General features: G+C 39.0%; 1 protein-coding gene and 1 non-coding gene across 2 annotated transcripts; one reads left to right on the top strand and one right to left on the bottom strand.

Annotated features, from left to right (window-relative positions):
• The first annotated feature begins 8018 nt into the window (after window positions 1–8018).
• LOC125592064 lies at window positions 8019–8125 on the top strand. The gene has a single exon (XR_007327914.1). It is a non-coding gene; the product is annotated as a small nucleolar RNA R71 (small nucleolar RNA).
• Window positions 8126–14135: 6010 nt separating this feature from the next.
• On the bottom strand, window positions 14136–19786 carry LOC106428657 (lysine-specific demethylase REF6). The gene is made up of 8 exons (XM_013869398.3): window positions 18602–19786; window positions 18079–18157; window positions 17935–18002; window positions 17680–17830; window positions 16985–17592; window positions 16404–16907; window positions 15953–16314; window positions 14136–15872 (listed from the first exon to the last, which is right to left on the bottom strand). The coding sequence occupies exons 1-8, from the start codon at window positions 19479–19481 to the stop codon at window positions 14379–14381; spliced, it is 4146 nt and encodes a 1381-aa protein (XP_013724852.1). The 5' UTR covers window positions 19482–19786; the 3' UTR covers window positions 14136–14378.
• Between the last annotated feature and the right edge of the window lie 59 nt (window positions 19787–19845).

The raw sequence follows: 19845 nt of genomic DNA, 5'->3' as shown, positions 1-19845 counted from the left end.
TTTTTTTTTTGTTCTCGCTAATGGCTGTTCCGACCTCTCCGTACCATGTTTTCCGGCTAAAACCGTAAAATTGTATTTTCCCGCCAAAATGTACAAAATTGTGTAGTTTTGTTAAAATCGTAAAATCTTGTTTTCCCGCGTAGAATCTCTGTTTTCAAATCAAAACCATAAAAACTTCATTTTTCCGCCAAAATTACAAAAATACATTTTCCAAGTCCAAAAAGTAGGGGTGTTCAATCCGGATATCGGTTCGGTTTAGGTTCGGTTTTTTTCGGTTTTCGGTATTTCGGTTAGTAAAATATAACTACCATTCTAAATCCATATTTACTTCGGTTCGGTTCAGTTTATATACCGTCAGTTTTCGGTTTATTCGGTTTTATACCAAAAAACATAATTATTTAGTTTGAGATCATATAAAATGAATTTTAGAGTCATATTGTCAACACAGTCATTTATTAAAAATATATTACATGTTCAAATAAATGAATAAAAAGGTAAAAATTCTTCTACCATCAAATAAAATAATCAAATCTATAATTAAAATCAAAGTCTGAAATTTTGAAAATAAAAATATGAAACAAAACAGAAACATGAAAGAAAAGTTTTTCCACTCTTCTATATTTAGTGTTCATTAAAGTCATGCTTTTTCGATTGGACACGAAACTCTGTTTGTTTATAGATAAGAAAAAAGTTATAAATATTTTCCATTAATTATTTTCTATCAAATTTATAATCTTCATATTAATTTAATGAATAATAAAATAAAGCAAAAAGATAAAAAAAAGATGACTGAATTGCGATGTATTGTTATTTAATTATAGTTCAATTGTTTTACAAATTGTTCTTTATTAGTATAACATTATGGTAATAGTTATTAACACAAATTTAACTTATATAACAAATAGATATTCATGTATTGTTATAAAATAGATACATATTTACATGTTTCTACTTTTAGTCGGTTTTATTCGGTTTATTCGGTTTAATCGGTCATATACCAAACCATATCCAAATCCTACGGTTTTTATAAAATTATATCCATTCGGTTTATATGGTATATACCAAAACCAAACCATATTGTCTATTTCGGTTCGGTTCGGTTCGGTACGGTTCGGTTTTACCATATTGAACAGCCCTACCAAAAAGTCTCAAATTAACAAAATCCTACTTTTAAAAGTTTGGATATATTCATTCATTTAGAGATCATTGACTAATTGGATCCTTAACCCATTTAGATCGTTTTTTAATTGGGTGCATTCATGACCGGTCACAATGAATTGGATTGGATTTGTCCATGGACACGGACCGAATCAATTTTTCCAGTGCTCATGCTCGGAAAACAATATTATCCAGTACTCATGTCCGAAAAAATAATTAAATAAAACTTTATTTAAATCCAAAAAATAAGCAAAAGACCACGAAACTAAAAGGGATTTACATAATTACAACTCAACCAAGGGCATTGCGCGGACCATCTAGACCCGATCCATAAAATTCGGATCTGTTTCTCCATAACTTCCAAAAAATTAGTAAAAGTTGGTGTAACTGTAAACATTTGTGTTACTGTGTAACTTAATAAAACTTAAACTAAGTCGCACTTTTAGTAACCGTAAAACTTAGTAAAAGTTTAACTAATTTTGGTTGTATCTTTTACATTGGCATTTATTTTTTTGAAACACATTGGCAATATTTTATTTTATTGTATCTTTTACATTGGCAATATGTTCTTTTATTGAAGTTAAAATAAATAAAGATAATTTTATAGAGAAAAAGTAGAGACATTACATTATGAAATGTTTTTTACGTAAACTTAACAAAAATAGATAAAAATTACATGTCATAACTCATAAACACACAATTAATCTCCAATTGGCTAGTCACGAGCAGTCAAATGAATTTCATTGCAGAAGTCCCAAGCTGCACATTGCCAGAAACAACGATCGCAAAATTTTAACGATTTTGATACTCTAAATATAAGAAACTATGTAAAATTTTATGAAATTTAGATATGATATTGTTATTTTTTGCAAGAAATGATAGCAATAAGCATTATCGGAGATAATAAATGAGGATGATAATATTTAGTAATTTTAATTTCTGTTATTTAATGATTTATTACCCCAACTACAAATTGTAACTCTTCCATTTAAGAGTGATTTGATAGACGGCTCCAGAAGACACGAGTTCAAAAGACACGACTTCTTCTACACGACTTCTCATGGCAACAGTAGCATGCATTGGATTTGAAACTTTGTATAACTTTAATTAATAAAATTTTATAACTTTGTATAAGTAAGTGAAATAACTTATTTAGATTGTCTAAATATATGAAACTAAGAAAATTTTTAACGATTTAGATAGTTTAAAGATATGAAACTACGTAAAATTTTAAGAAATTTAGATATTTTATTGTTATATTTTGCAAGAAATGATAGCAACAAGCAGTATCATAGATAATAAATGAAAATTATAATATTTAGTAACTTTAATTCATGTTATTTAATGATTTATTATCCCAATAACAAGTTGTAACTATTCCATTTGGCATGAGTTCAGAAGACACGATTTTCTATCGCCTATGATCATCATTACACTTGCATTTAAACTCCACAACACTAAACTGTGTACAATCATCATTACATTTGCATTTAAACTCCACCGAAGTAAGTTAAATCGTCTCCTTCACTGCGGATAGTTAGATCCAAAAACATTTCACTACAAAGAAAAGATTCATCATCTCTCAACAAACAATATGGCACACTACAACAGACTTTCTGAAGTTGTCTATGACAAGAAGCTCACGTGTTGGCGTTTCAGAGTGTAAATCCGAAGGATCTACCCTTTCTATTCCTCTATTACAGGCAATGGACCACATTGGGTTTATGTCCTAGCAGATGAAGATGTAAGTGCAAAATCATCATCTCTCAAGTTTCTAATAACAACAATACAAAATCAAAATTTGATCCTTGAACTTTATTTATGCAGGGAACCAAGATGGAGATGACCATTTATGATGTATATGGAGATAGGTATAGAAGCCTGGAGAAACAAGAGAGAAAATATGTGGAAATCTTTCGGGTAGAAGTTGGCCATGCCTATTTGATGTTAGGAGTTTTCAAGGCTCCTAAGACAAATGTTGTAGTATAAAAGATTGTCGAACCAGTTCTGAGGGATATCAAAGCACCGAGAATGCAAGTACTCACTTAATCTAAGTGCAACCAATGATTTAGATGGGTTTTAAACTACTACTAATACTAGAAAGCAATTACAGAATGATACTTTCTTGACTAAGGGAAAAGAGAACTCATGGGTATAGGGATTAGACCTTGGGTGATCAAGTTTCGAACAAAGGATGGCAAACGATCAATCAAACTATCAACCTTAAGCTTAGACACAATCTTAAACAAACTCTATGTCTAGATGAATGTTCATTTGCTAACATATATCAAACATCAAATGTTTTTGGTTGAATAATGTGAAAGCAATCATTACTAACAAGTCTATTAGCTATCTTAGCACCTTTAACAACAAATGTCTTTGGCAAAGTATACTAAAAGCCTAGGAGATTTGTCTCAGGCATTTCATCAAACACCTTTTGGGTGGGAAATGCCTATTGATCAAATTTTGAGTGGCCAACTCAGAAGATGCATTACGAATACTCTACTAGCAAGGAACAAGAATGATCTACACTAAAACATCCTAGAACTAACCTAATCACCCTTCATCTCCGTAACCCATGAATTCAAAAGGTGATTACTCACTAATCTCCATGATTCCTCTTAAACCCATATTGGATTTCAGATTAATCATGTAGAGAAATAGATGAGAAATCAACAGAACACAAGATGAAAGCAATGAAATCTGAATCAAAAGAAGTTTTACTAGTTGTTCTCCAGAAAAAAAGATTTTTCTGCCTGGTGGCTACCAAAAAGGTACTTAAAAACATAGGTTTTTAAAAGTAAAAACGTGCATAATGAAATGACCAAAAGGCCCTTGAGAAAACATGAATTCGGCCAAATAAATAGACGCGGAGCGACCTCGGCTCGTCGCTGCGAGAGGTCGCTCCCGGGTCGTTTCTTCGCGAGCGACCTGGCTGTGTCGCTCCGAAGCTGTCGCTCCCGGGTCGTTTCTTCGCGAGCGACCTGGCTTTGTCGCTCCGAAGACATCGCTCCCGGGTCGTTTCTTCGCGAGCGACCTGACTGTGTCGCTCTGAAGACGTCGCTCCGGGCTTGCTCAGAAACCATAGACGCGAGCGACCTTAGGGTGTCGCTCTAGGAGGTCGCTCCCGGCTTGTTTGTCACTCTCACATCGACACAACCCGAGCGACCTCTGGGTGTCGCTGTGGTGAGGTCGCTCTAGGAGCTGGAGCGACTTCGCCTTGTCGCTCCAGGAGGTCGCTCCGAAGCGTAAATGGCGAGCGAGTTCATGGCGTCGTTCCGGTAGGTCGTTCCCATGCATTGCTCGTCCAATGATCACCTTAATCACCTCTTTTGAGTTCCAAACGCACCAAAATGTCTCCAAGAACTCCATGTGGTACTCCAATACCTAATAGAGACATATGTATGCAAAATGGAACCTAAACATGGCTAAATCCTAATCTATATGATGAAAATGCACATGAATAAATGGATGAAACAATGTAACTATGTAAGATATCAACTCCCGCAAACTTGTTCTTTTACTTGTCCACAAGTGAACTTTCTAGAACTCATAGGGAGAGAGGTTTTAAGGTGGGGAGCTCATAGCCAAAAGAAAAACAACTAGCACTCAACTCAACATCTAATCCAGCCTGAGCACACTCTCTTATTACACTCTAGCTTCTCTAGGCCTATCTCAACTCCTTTTGCCCTTATACTCGTCATTAAGCATCCATACATTCAAATCAACCAACTCTCACATTCATTAAGCATAAAACATTAAGTGAATTCTTGCAAATGGTCAATTGGTCCAAATCATTTGGTTGAGTAAGGGAAGACTTTTATTCAAGTGGGTCAAGAGGTTCAAAATCCATGATCTTTTAAAGTGGTTTACTCTCAAAACAAGTAGCCTTGACATTGCACATAATATATCTAAGAAAGGGACCAACTCATGCATACAATGTCCAATCTCCATTGTTCTACCCTTTTCCCAAACATACAAGTTACACAATCACTTCCCAATGTCAAACCCAACTCCCATCTCTCACCAAAAGATCCCAAGAACACTTTGCACATAAAACTCTTTTTCTTTGAAATCTATAAAGGATTTTCTCAACTTCTAAACAAATCTTAGCTCTAAACAACTTTGCTAGCCCCCCTTTTCTTTCTTTTTCTCTTTTTTTTTATATATATTTTTTTCATTTTTTTTCTCTTTTATATCTTTTTTTTTTCGGGGGCCAAGACTTTTCATAAACTCGAGCTAGATGTTTATCTATTAATTCCAATAAGATTATCCATTTAAACACAAAGAGTCTATTCTTTTCCTTTGAACTTTTCATGCTTCCAAACCATAGTCACAACACTCACCCCCACCTTTAGCTAGACAATAGAGTGCCTAATCTAGCAAGAATGAAGACCAAACATTGTCGTTCCCGATACTCTCAACATTATGCACATGTAAGGCTTTCCGAAAAAGGCCTCGCTCATCAAATAATGAAAGCTCAAAAGGAGGGAAAGGTTTTGGGAATGGTGAACCACTCGAGTTTGTCAAAAAGATAGGCATAAAGGATGTGACAACTCAAGTGTGTATATCCATGACTCAGTGCACAAGGGACCATAAGCAAGAAGCATTAAGTTCGTTCAATTCAAACAAGGTTGTAGTTGGCTTCAAAGGTTGAGTTTCAGCAATCAACAAGTTTCAGAAAGAGTTTTCAAGGCTCGAAGCATACAAGTCTTTTTGAGAGGTGCATAAGCTACTTAGGTGCAAAGTAATGTTCTTTACAAGGCATTTCAAATCATTGCTCCCAATGCAAGTAAATGCAACCTATATGCTCTAGACTCTCCTAGAAATACAAATGATGCAAACTAAATGATTTTTTTTTCTATATGCAAATAGGTATGCAATGCATGACTCAATGAAACAACATCAAAGCAAACATGATCGAATACTTGGTACCTCCCCCAAACTTAAAAGACACAATCTCTGTGTTGTCAAAGAGAGAGAGATACCCAAAAAGAGAAAACTAATATGCAAAAACGAAATGGTATATACAAGGGAAAGTAGTGGGTTACCTTCTATGGGGAGTGAGTAGAGGGAGATGCTCCCTCCTCGTCGTCCTCAGGTGGTAACTCTTCAATGTGCTCATCAGCAGGAGTGCCCATCTCTTCAATGTGGAAGACTTGCCCGAACACAGTTGGTTTCTTCATTTTCCCCTTGATGTCAAAGTGGAGAACATGCCCTTTACCCAAATGGAGATCAATCGTGCCCTATTTCACATTAACAATTGCTTTTGCTGTATCTAAGAATGACCTTCCAAGAATCAATGGGTCTTGAGCCTCTTCACCCATCTCAAGCACCACAAAATCTGTAGGTATCTCATACCGTCCAATCTTCACAGGGAGGTCCTCTAAGATGCCCACAGGGTACTTCACTGAACGATCAGCTAACACCAGAGAGAGTCTACACTTCTTGTACTGAGTGAATCCAAGCTTCTTTGCAACAGACAAAGGCATCAAGCTGACACTAGCTCCCAAATCGCAGAGACATTTCTCAAATACCATAGGTCCAAGAGCACAAGGTAGTGTGAAGCATCCTGGATCCTCTAACTTCTCTGGAACATCAAGCCTCTGGATGATGGCACTGCACTCATGGGTAAGAATCATCATGCCTTCCATCTCCTTATTCTTTGCAGCATCTTTCAGGAACCTGTTGTATTGAGGAATCAACATGAAAGCATCGATGATGGGCATTGCAACCTGAGCCTCACTCATTTGCTTCTTAAACAGAGCTTTGTACTTCTCTAGCAGCTGACTCTTGAATCTACCAGGGAATGGAAGTTTGGGTTCATAGGGAGGAGGAACAAAAGCATTTTCACTTGCTGGAGCAACAACTTCACCATCTTTCACTATTTTCTTTTCTTCCCCAACCTTTCCTTTAGCTTTAGCTTCCACAATCTTCTCCAAGATTTCATCATTGATTTTCTCAACAACAATCACCACTTCATCATCTAAGTTGATAGCCACCTCCTCACCTAGCTTCTCAGCATCCCTGGTGAGGGTTGTAGGAGGTAACTGCTTACCACTCCTAAGGGCGATAGCTTTGGCCTCCTTGGGGTTTTGGTCAGATTTTCCAGGTAGAGATCCTTGCTGGCGATTCTGGTGAATGTTCATGGAAGCAAACTGATTCTCTAAATTCTTGACTGTAGAAGCAAGATGTGAGAATTTGTTGTTGAGCTCATTGTAGCTCCCATCAATCTTGGAGTGAAGGTTCTTCAACTCATAACCAACATGCTTCTCACTTCTAGTCTGAGACTCCAAGATTTGTTTCAGTAAGGTATTAGTGCTGCTCTCTTGAGGAGCAGAGGAACCAGACGAGGAGTTTTGCTGAGGCTGATAGCTGCCTTGCTGGTTGTTTCTAGGCGGATAACCACTCTGTTGGTTGTTGGGGTAGGATTTATGTTGGTAGTTGTTGTACTGAAAGTTGGGCTCTTTTTTGTACCAGCTACCATTGTTGTTGATGAAACACAGCTCTTCCTGACCTTCCAAACCTTCAACGGTTCAACCTCATGGACAACAGGTGGATCTTCCTGCTTGGAGTTACCAACAAACTTCAGCTGCTCTTGGGTGGCTTTTTCAGCAATGAGTAGGTCGATCTTGTCTTCCAAAGCTTTGATCTCTTTCCTCGTCTGCTTCTCATCACCCCGACTGCCTCTGTCATGATTTGCACTGTAGACTGCATCACTCTTCACCATGTTGTCAACCAGCTTTTTTGCATCATCTTCAGTTCTTCCCAAGAAAAACCCATTGCTAGCTGTATCCAATCTGGCTCTGTACTTAGGAAGGGCACTTCTGTAGAAGGTACTGAGCAATCTCTCCTTAGAGAAACCATGATGTGGGCATTTGGTTTGATAGCCTTTGAATCTCTCCCAGGCTTCACTGAATCCTTCCAATTTCTTCTGTTGGAAACTGGAGATCTCATTTCTCAGCTTAGCAGTTCTTGAGGATGAGAAGAATTTCTCAAAGAATGCTCTTTTGCACTCATCCCAAGTGGTGATTGAGTCGCTTGGTAGAGACTTCTCCCACTGTCGTGCCTTATCCCCCAGAGAGAAAGGGAATAACTTCAGCTTTAAGGCATCCTCAGACACACCATTGGTTTTTGACAACCCACAATAGTTGTCGAACCTGTCCAAGTGATCAAATGGGTCCTCTAGAGCCAAGCCATGATACTTGTTGTTCTCGATCACGTTGAGGAGTCCTGTTTTGATCTCAAAGTTGTTGGCTGCTACAACTGGTGCTCGGATTCCCAATCTACGACCATGAATGTTGGGGCGGTCATAAGTGCCAATGGGTCGAGCTGCTCGCTGTTGGTTGTGTGGAACGTTATTGGCATCATTTTGAGGTATGTCTCCCATATCAGTATCCAATCTCTGCAAGTGAGACTGTTGTTCTTCTTCTTGTCTCTTTATAGCACACTCTCTCTCTAAAGCTCTGATGTCTGCGGCTCTTGGAACTAGGTTTGATGGACCCCTGCTCCTCAAGTTCATACACCTGTAAAGTAAAGGGAGGTGAAGAAGGAGAATCAGTAACAAAAGAAAATAAAAATGACTTAGTCTCAAGCAAATGACTAAATCTCAATGTTCAAATCTACTCAGAATTTGGCAACGGCGCCAATTTGATGTTAGGAGTTTTCAAGGCTCGTAAGACAAATGTTGTAGTATAAAAGATTGTCGAACCAGTTCTGAGGGATATCAAAGCACCGAGAATGCAAGTACTCACTTAATCTAAGTGCAACCAATGATTTAGATGGGTTTTAAACTACTACTAATACTAGAAAGCAATTACAGAATGATACTTTCTTGACTAAGGGAAAAGAGAACTTATGGGTATAGGGATTAGACCTTGGGTGATCAAGTTTCGAACAAAGGATGGCAAACGATCAATCAAACTATCAACCTTAAGCTTAGACACAATCTTAAACAAACTCTATGTCTAGATGAATGTTCATTTGCTAACATATATCAAACATCAAATGTCTTTGGTTGAATAATGTGAAAGCAATCATTACTAACAAGTCTATTAGCTATCTTAGCACCTTTAACAACAAATGTCTTTGGCAAAGTATACTAAAAGCCTAGGAGATTTGTCTCAGGCATTTCATCAAACACCTTTTGGGTGGGAAATGCCTATTGATCAACTTTTGAGTGGCCAACTCAGAAGATGCATTATGAATACTCTACTAGCAAGGAACAAGAATGATCTACACTAAAACATCTTAGAACTAACCTAATCACCCTTCATCTCCGTAACCCATGAATTCAAAAGGTGATTACTCACTAATCTCCATGATTCCTCTTAAACCCATATTGGATTTCAGATTAATCATGTAGAGAAATAGATGAGAAATCAACAAGAACACAAGATGAAAGCAATGAAATCTGAATCAAAAGAAGTTTTACTAGTTGTTCTCCAGAAAAAAGATTTTTCTGTCTGGTGGCTACCAAAAAGGTACTTAAAAACATAGGTTTTTAAAAGTAAAAACGTGCATAATGAAATGACCAAAAGGCCCTTGAGAAAACATGAATTCGGCCAAATAAATAGACGCGGAGCGACCTCGGCTCGTCGCTGCGAGAGGTCGCTCCCGCGTCGTTTCTTCGCGAGCGACATGGCTGTGTCGCTTCGAAGACGTCGCTCCCGGGTCGTTTCTTCGCAAGCGACCTGGCTGTGTCGCTCTGAAGACGTCGCTCCGGGCTTGCTCAGAAACCATAGACGCGAGCGACCTTAGGGTGTCGCTCTAGGAGGTCGCTACCAGCTTGTTCGTCGCTCTCACATCGACACATCCCGAGCGACCTTTGGGTGTCGCTGTGGTGAGGTCGCTCTAGGAGCTGGAGCGACTTCGCCTTGTCGCTCCAGGAGGTCGCTTCGAAGCGTAAATGGCGAGCGAGTTCATGGCGTCGTTCCGGTAGGTCGCTCCCATGCATTGCTCGTCCAATGATCACCTTAATCACCTCTTTTGAGTTCCAAACACACCCAAATGTCTCCAAGAACTCCATGTGGTACTCCAATACCTAATAGAGACATATGTATGCAAAATGCAACCTAGACATGGCTAAATCCTAATCTATATGATGAAAATGCATATGAATAAATGGATGAAACAATGTAAATATGCAAGATATCACTATTCAGGTTTCAAGGCATCAAAATTTCCATTCAGACTAACTGCTACGAGAGATACGCAAGTCCACATCATCGATCCTCTGAACAATCAGCTTTCCTTTGACTTCAAGAGCATCCATGAAATCCCTCACATCAGCAATAGGGACAAAAACTATCCCATAGGTACGAATTCTAACTACTAAATATATTTCATATATAGATGTAAGTAATATAAGCGAAAATACTTATCTGGTAGATACAATGGGAGTGGTCTTCAACACGGTAGCCCATTTCGATGATCATGAAAGGCCAAAGATGGTGTTTTACATAAGGGACAACATGTAAGTATAAAGTAACATATGATCAAAGCAAAATGTTAGTGTAATTGACATGTAATTGACACACCTTTTTTTATTCATCATAATGAGAGTCAGATAAAATGTGTGGCAACTGGTCATCATGCTTATGCATTCCGGGAAGGGTTTCAAAACATGGGAGATCGTGGAGAGGTGATTGTGGTCCTTAAGATGTGGAGGGTCTGTAGATATATTGGTAAACATAGTTTATGTGTTGAGTTTTAAATGTGTTAGTTGAGCAAAACCTTTTCTAAAGTCATTTATACATCTTATGTTGGTCCTATTGAACTATGGCTTGAGATCAAGGGTAGATTATTTGACTTCAGGTTCAATCCGCTTTTGCCGAAGGTTGAGGAGTTCAGACACTCTCTACTACGGAGTGACCCGTATGTTCAAAGACCTGGGGCTATAAGGCCTTTGTAAATCTGGTTGTTCTCATTGTTCTCCATCTTCGTACTCGTCTTAAACCTGTTAGTTTGCTGTAAAATTGCTAATGTGTGTTAAAACTCCTATGTTAAATGTTGGTGAAACTTTATACTTCTAACTTTTTCAATTTTCTAACTTTGTAAAAATAAGACAAACTTGAAGTTCTTGCTCGTATAAAATTGTCAAATTTTGTGTTAGTTTCACTTTTTCAATTGTCCAACATCGTAAAAATTAGAGAAACTTTTTCAATAGATCAAACTTCATAATCGTTCAACTTCGCATAACTTAGGCGAAACATACGAAAAACATAGAAAAACACAGAAAATTTAACTTTGTCATAGCTTTAGGAATTACATGTACATCAAAATTCTTACAACTACAATGACACTGAGACCCAAAATAAGACAACCTCCTGATATTATTTTGGGACCTTCACTCCTTATTGTTGCTTTGAGAACTTGAACTTCTTCTTCTAGCATTCAAACTTGGTAGTCCAACTGTTGTATCTCATCAGTGAAAGCTTCATCAACCCATTTGAAGATGTGATTGTCGTTCTCAAGGTATAACATTCTATTCAAAAAATATAAAGGTACAACTTAAGTGAAAACACTTTCAATAACTAAAGCTAAACGAACATACCTTCCTTTGAGCCGCATAGCGACACCGATAATACCGGCGATATGGATTTAGATTGATTTTGGAGATGAGCTCCATGATGCGCTCCCCGCACCAACACTTAATAAGTATTCCCGGAGTTCTTACTCGTAACCCACCACCGGTCGTGGAAGATGATGAAGCAGACATTATTTCTCTTTCGGGGTTGGGAGAGAATGAAGGTTGAGAGATAAATAGGGAAGATAGAGAAATGGAAAGATGAAAAATGAGGAAAACCCAAAAAAAAGTTTTAATACTTCACTTAAACGATTTTGGGGTCTGCGAAATTTAGCCTGTTGGGAAGGGGGATGAGGGAAAATTAGTAATTCAAAAAAGCTGGTGGGCGAGAAAATTTATCCTACGATTTTCGTGATTGAAGTTTCACCAAGTTTGTATTTTTACATAAAACATCATAGTTGTACTTTTAAAAAAAATTTCATTTATCTTAGTTTTACTCTACTTGAATGACTGATTTCATGGTTATACCAATTATATTTTGTTTCTAAGATTCATTTCAAATATGATTATGTAAACATAAACTTGATTTCAGGCCATAGTAAGTTTTCAAATGTAACAAGGTGAATATTAACGAAAAAGCTATAAGAACACAATGTATTTCCTATATGATTACTAATAAGTAAAGAGATGTGAAATTTATTAGTTCTGATTAAATCATAATTAACATTCTCATAAATAACCATCTTAGTACTCTTGTGTTTCTTGTGGGGATGTTCATATTTAGTTGTACAAACACAAATTACAAATTTCACCTTTCAACGTTCTCATACGATAAAAACATTAAAACCAAAAGTGAAAGGTTTACAACCTACTACTCTTGTGTTTATTGTGGGGATGTTCATTGTGTTCCGTCTGTTCCAAATCAGTGTCCACCCCACATTATTGTATTCTCCATATCCAGTAAAGAAAAAAGTTATACCAGTAAAGAAAAAAGTTTCACTTAGTTGTACAAACACAAAATACAAATTTCACATTTCAACGTTGTCATACAGTAAAAACATTAAAACTGAGAGTGAAAGGTTTACAACCTACTCCTCTTTTGTTTCTTGTGGGGATGTTCATTGTATTCCTTCTGTTCCAAATCAGTGCCCACATTCTCTTCTTCTCCATATCCACCCTCACGCTCAGTCGCTCACTATAGTTCCTACTACATGAGATTTTTTTCTCAACTCTTGATAGTTGCTCGGTTATTTGAACTATTTCCAATTCTTGGATGTCCTCGACATGCAAAATACTTCTTATTTGTTCTTTATCCACTGATGTTAGATAAACAAACACATCTTCATCATCCAAAATATATGATTGCCTCTTAGGTTCCACTACCAGTAGAATGTAACCCAAATTCAGTCTCTTCGTAAACGGACATATTCACATCTTCCTGCATATCCTCTCCTTCAACAACGAATAAGTGATCTTCCTCCAATGACGATGTTCCAAAGGATATAGCATACGCTGGAATCCATTCATAATCATCTCCAGACTTCGAATAATGGCCATCATAATCAAAGTGTATGTTTGTAAAAGAAAGACATATCTGTAATACAAAAACCATAAAGTTATACCATTTAAGTTATAGTAAGTTATACTTTGTTACACAGTTTTCTCAGCAACCAAGTTTTTCTAAGTTTTACCCCAAAACCAAAGACCTAGAGTTATCAGAATCCAGAGTTGTCAGCTTTGATTCCCGACATTCTATCTTTCCTTATGATTATACAGTTGTTGATTATCCAATTCCCTAATAGACAGACCATCCACACTTTTCGATCATATTTATCCTCTTCAATTCAAAACCAAAAGATCCAGAGTTATCAGAATCCCGAGTTATCAGCTTTGATTCCCGACATTCTATCTTTCCTTATGATTATACTGTTGTTGATTAATCAATTCCCTAATAGACAGACCATCCACACTTTTTTGATCCTTGATTAGTCCAGTCCTATTACAAACACGAATTTTGTAAATCAGAATCCCTGAAAATTGTGTATGGTAGATTATAGACGAACTCCAGTGACTAATCGGGTTTAACGACGATTTAAGATACATACCCTGCAAAACGGAATCAATAGCTCAATAATTCAGCAAAACCACAATGCGATGATAGCGAAGAAGAAGAAGAAGAAGAACGAAGGGAATGGAATGCCCCGACGGATGAGAGAGAGACGATACACCCCCCCCCCCTCCCCCCTCCCCAATTTAGAGTGATTTGATTGGTCAGTAAGAGAATGACACTTTCAACATTAACCATCCGTAGAAAGAATATCAGAATAAAAAAGAGTGTGAAAATTAGTAAGAATATGATAGAATAAATTTTGCCTCACTAAGAGCATCTGAGTGTTCCACCCCTGGACAGACCAATTGACAGTTCTAATTTAAATAATGAAAGCACAAATTCCCCTAAAAATCAGGATTGTTTTAAATTTATTCAAACATTTAAGAAGACGACAGAGAATACAACAACAAGAGCTTCTGTTCTAAACAAGACAATGGCTCTCCTGAATGTTAACACTTTGAATGAACAATAACTAGACCGAGATGAACAATTTTAAACCACTAAATCTCCTTCTAATCCAATGGATTAATAATAGAGCTTCATGATTGATAGATAGATTCCATGTTAAAAAGCTAAGTCAAGTCACTTTTTCTTGATCTTCTTAGCTGAATGACCCGTCTTCCTTTTGTGCCTGCTAAAATCTGAGACAAACCTGAATGTCTGACTACAACCCGGTTCAGCACAAATATAAGGCCTCTCACCAGTGTGTACCCTTATGTGCTCCGTTCTAGACCAAGCCCACTTGAACGTCATCTTGCACCCTTTCCATGGACATTTCAGTGGACGATCATCTGAGTGAACGCGCTGGTGCTGAACCAGATACTTGTGTGAGAAGAAGGTTTTGCCACAGCCTTTAACAGGGCAGATGTTTCTTTTATGCAGAGACAACTGTTTTTCTGAACTGAAACTCATTGTGCAACCCTCCATGTCACATTGGTACGGCAAGCATTCCTCTTGTTCATTTTCCTCCACCTCTTCTTCACTTGCGACTCCGGAGAGGGAAACATTACTTCCTTTCTTACCAGTTTTCTTCGGTTTTGTCTCCAAAGACCTTCTCGGGGGCTTCAGGGTTCTCACCCTTATCCGTGTGCTAGCTTCCTCACTTTCTTCTTCATTTTCCTCCACCTCTTCTTCACTTGCAACTTCTGAGAAGGAAACATTTCTTCCCTTCTTACCAGTTTTCTTCGGCTTTGTCGCTGAAGATCCTCTCGAGGGCTTCGGGGTTCTCACCCTAAGCCGTGTGCTAGGTCCCTCCATGTATGAATCCAACTCTTTCATCTTCTTTCTGGATCCAGATTGTAGCAAAGTGTGACCTCCTGTGTCTCCCAGACTCTGAACTATCTTGGTTTTTACTTTACGTTTAGCTATGGACCTGGTTTGCCTTTTCCCGCTACTGCAAAAGTCTTGTTCCTCCAGTGAGTTCTCTTCTGAATCGTACTCGTCACCCATTCGACTAGTCTGTGCATCACTTGTGAATACCCTTTCCCTTTGCTGATCTTCTGAATCATATGAAACCAGATCTCTAAAAACTTTAGTCCGTTTGTTCCTTGGAATCCCTCTAGGGTGCCTGTACATATCATCATCACCGTACATTGGCTGGTCCTCTCTGTATACCTGAAAGCCATTCTCCATCGAGCTTTCTGAAGATGCATATTCCCTCCTTACGGCATATTCTTGCCCAAGTGAACGCTCTGAAACCTCATCATCATCTGATTCAACACCCTTGAGCTGTTGCTGATCAGACATTTGATTTGACGAATCACCAGAAACCTCATTCCCCGTCTCAAAATAAGACTCTTCCTCATCCCCGTAAGCCCTCCATTGCTGCTTATAGGAATGATCCTCTGATGTAGTGTCATCTGAAACTCCCGCTTCCCTCTTAAAAGAGGTAAGCTTCTTGCGTGGCGCAGCCTTCCCTCTCGCCTTTCTCTTCCTAGAATACTTTCTTCCGAACATTGTGGTTGCATCTCTAGAGTCATTACCATGAACAGTGACATCCTCATCCAGAGCAGCTCGCAGATGACTTCTTTCAGTTTCTTCCCCCTCTAAGTCCTCCTCCAGCAGAAAAGGATGCACCTGAAGAAAGAAAACAAAACCAGTCTTAAACTGAAACAAACCAAGCAGAAAAGTCTGAACTAGTTAGTCAAATAGTGTACCTGATGCGACATCCAAACCTTACCACACCATTTTCCAGCAACATATTTCCTCTGTCTGGAAGATCTTATACCAGAAAGTTGGGGCGTTGCTGGAGAGGTGCGACCGAACACATTGTAAATGACGGAGTTGTAAGGCATCTGCTTACTGTAGAGAGGAGAGCGACTGAGGATAGCACTGTGAGAAAGGTTAATACCCAACTTTACAGCCCAATCGCTGTTCCCAGCCTTAGCTTCAACGTTTGCCAACGCCGCCTGAATCGTTTCCTCGTGGGTCACATTCTTGAACTCAGTGTCATTCCACTCGTGGTTGACTCCAAGCTCTTTGGCAACTACCTTTCCTTCAGCCTCTATTCTGGGGTAATCTGCAAAATAGCGTGCGTCTTAATGATAGCAAAAGAAAACAAACAATGCCATCACTTTTTTCTCAAAACTTGTGGTTTTGTCTGTTTACCTGGATGGCATAATAACATTATGTTAATCCCCCCAATAGGATGAAGTCGTTGTTCCACTTCCGCAGCATGCTCAAGACAAAACACGTGTAACCGAGAGAAATCGTCATCAGATCTTGGAATAAATGGTAAAGTGATCTCTACGGATGATGTATTCCCGCCTTTGCTTAGATTAGCATGTGATACGTCAACCTCTTTTCCTTTCTCACATGTAAGTCCTTGGCTGTTTAAAGCAGAAGATAGACCATTTCCAGCCTCGTCGTTGCCATCTGTAACAAAAGATGATGCTTCAACTTCATCCGAAACAGGATTATCTAAGCCTTTGTGATCTTCTTCCTCAGAATCAGAAGAGTCTCCATATGCTGAAGCTAACAACCCTAGAGCACCATTCTCTTTTGTTAGGGAACTTGATGAAGTTCTTTGATCAACGGTCTTTGTTGTTGAATGATACGGAGTTTGAACAGGAGCATTGTATAAGTCACCAACATCTTGCTTTCCTGTGTTTTCTGCGTCATGAAACAAAGTTATGAAACAGAGTTAAACACTTTAAAGCCATTAACAGAATGAAAGACTAGTTACTTACCTGAAGGAGGCATCACTACATCCTGACCAAGGTTTGCAGATCCGGAAGCAACTGTCCAATCATTCAAGAAGCTACAATCCGCAGACATTAGATATCTAGCTGCTGCTTCTTTAGGTTGAATAATAGCAACACAATCAAAGCTCAAGACTCCACATGTAACACAAGAGAAAAGCCTCTGATCCGAAAGCCCCACAGCTCCATTATTTTTCCTCTTTTCACCATCTGTTGAAGTTCCTTGGGTTTCGTCCTCTTTGCTTGCCAGGTGATCTCTGTTCCTTTCACACAAAGATGTAAACTTCTCTTTCACGCCGTTACTGAGACTGGCCATAACACTATCGGAACTCAAGTCTTCAGATTTTATAAGGAGTGTTGTCTGTCCCTGGTTAGCACCCAAATGAGATCCAATTCGCACGTCGGAGCAGACCGATACATCTGAGGAACTCTGCGGAAGAAGAGCTATTGGAGAGCCTTTTCCAAGAGAGTGGAGCAACTCGTTGTTGTGGATAACGTTTTGCACAAACAGTTCATTAGTCAGTTTTTCTCCTTCGCTTTTTTTCTTATCTTTCAATCTAGAACTCCTTGGTTTGTTGTGAATGCTATCTGGCACTCTGCAATGAGTGACGCACACCTTACGTAAACCATTTTAAAAGTTCTATGACTAAACTTGAAGAGTGTGTGGAAAGAAGAAAGAGTACCTTGAACCTAGAGCCAATGCATAGTCATAAAGTAACTGGAGATGAGAAACCATTGGAGGGTAATTTATAGAAGCTCGCCGGATGGCTGCATCTTTTGCCATCCTCAACCATTGTGGAGTTGCAATGTTAGATGCTTCCCCAAAATTGAATCCTGCAATCCCCCCAAAATTGTGTTGTTGGATGAAAGAGGTTATATTAACGCATTAAGCCTTGAATAATGAACTTGAAGATAGTGAATAAAGGTTGCTTGCTCACCATGACTAAACCCTGAGTGATATGCTCCTGGAAAGGTGATGACAAAATCTCCAGGATTTTGCACTAACCTGGTACAAGCAAACCACTTGCGTCAACAAAACAGGAGAAAAAAAACTGTTTACTTTCTAAACAGAGAACCAGTACCTGCAACATGGTATCCCGGCTCTAACAAATACTTCAGGAGACATAACAGTTGTCTTCTCACCAAGAGTAGAAAATGTCACTGGTAAGACAAACAATATAATTAGGTAATAGCCACTTAGTTTGCATACATAAGCCGCTTTGAAAGATAATAAAAAGCAGCTCAAAAGGAACAGAACACACAACAATCAAAACAAGAAACAGAAACACTAAGTAACTATAAGTCACTCTCACATGACACTAATTAACCTTCACTAGATACTCGCCAAGATAACATGAATATATTCTTCATTGGTCAACTTTTAGAAACAAAGCAGACAGTTATGCTAACAATCAGAACAATGAACTGAAACAGAACTCTGAGACTCGCAGAATCTAAATAATTTAACTTTCAAAAGAAACTTGTTATCAAAAGAAGAGTCTAGTTTGAAACAAAAACCGACCAAGCACAGGGCTTTACTGACAATTTTTTGACAAAAGTGACAATGAAACAGAGTATCCCATATTGGTAGAAGAGAAAACTGACCAAGAGGATTAAGCTCTTCTCCATAACCATGAACCCTGACCACCTCCTCAAAGGCCATAGCAGCATCCTTTGGCACACCGTACCAAGTCTTAGCAGCACCCATATGCAAGTAATTGAGACTATGGAGGTCATGGTCCTCCACATGCCAAGCAAACCAACTAAACATCATAGCGATATACACCATGGGAGAAGTGACCCCAGGGATCTCCTCTTTCATGAACTTAAGCAAAGACCCTTCAGCTCTAGCCATCGCCCTCATGTTCCAAGCAGTCTCACCAACAGTCCCACAATCACCACCAGATTCTCTCCTCCTGGCAGCAGCTAAACTCAGAGGCACAAAAGCCGAGCCCGGCATGTCATTGGCGTACTCAACGGAGAAGGGCTTATCCACCGAGGCTCTCCAGTAAAGGGTTTCGACTTCGAGCGGCGAGACCGAACCCTTCTTGCCGCATTTCTTGAGATAACTCTTCTCAAAGTTCTTAGCTTTAAACTCGAACTCATCGAAAGTGTAACGCTCACCGCTCTGCCACACGGGTCTCTGCACGGGACGCTGCCTCCTAGGGCAAAACCCGATCTGCTGCTGACGCGTGGTGAATGTGGGTCCGCCGTCGTAATCGGACTTTCCGCCGTTGCCGTCACGAGCCCTGGCCCTGGCTCGAGCGGCCAGAGAGCGGTTGAGGTTGTTAATGGCGGTTTTCTTAGAGGAAGGAGGCACGGGAGGCACAATTTTGCAGATTCCGTATCTGGAAGCTTCCTCTTCGATCTTGCAAATGTAAGCCATCGGATCTTGGAACTCTGCCAGAGTGGGTCTGAACTCTGGGGCCACTGGCAGCGATTTCAGCCATGGGAACACGTCTTGACTCTGCTCTGAAACCGCCATATCTCTCTCCAAAGCTAAAACCTTTCTCTCTCTCTCTCTCTCAAATTCTTCAAATCGCCATTACAGAGCAGAAACAGAGCAAAAATTGGAAAACAGATTTAGAGAGATTCGACGAGTCACCACCATATGTTCAGCCAATAGGTCTGGTTTGTTAAAGGGCCATCTACTTTTCCTCGAGAAAAGCGACGGGCCTTGATCTCGTTTCTTAGGTCCTCTCTCTCTCTCTGTTTTATTATATAAGGGATTAAAGAAACAGAGGAAAAAAATTGTATTTTTATTGGGTCTGGGGCAGAGTAAAGAGATGTGATTTCTCTGTGTTTAAAACACACTGAGTAAGGGTTTTTCAAATCCCTCTCATAAGGGC

The sequence above is a fragment of the Brassica napus genome, chromosome C8 (genome assembly GCF_020379485.1).
Source record: "Brassica napus cultivar Da-Ae chromosome C8, Da-Ae, whole genome shotgun sequence".
NCBI classification, from domain to species: Eukaryota; Viridiplantae; Streptophyta; class Magnoliopsida; order Brassicales; family Brassicaceae; genus Brassica; species Brassica napus.
The sequence above is the reverse complement of the archived record's forward strand: the minus strand, read 5'-3'. Positions and strand labels throughout refer to the sequence as shown.

What these genes read in the sequence shown, in the direction of transcription:
- LOC106428657 (XM_013869398.3), bottom strand. Translation starts at nt 19,481, where the DNA reads ATGGCGGTTTCAGAGCAGAGTCAAGACGTGTTCCCATGGCTGAAATCG. An exon ending in GCCGGGATACCATGTTGCAG is followed by an intron (nt 18,003 to 18,078) that starts GTACTGGTTCTC and finishes TGCTTGTACCAG; the next exon opens with GTTAGTGCAAAATCCTGGAG. An exon ending in GCATTGGCTCTAGGTTCAAG is followed by an intron (nt 17,593 to 17,679) that starts GTACTCTTTCTT and finishes CACTCATTGCAG; the next exon opens with AGTGCCAGATAGCATTCACA.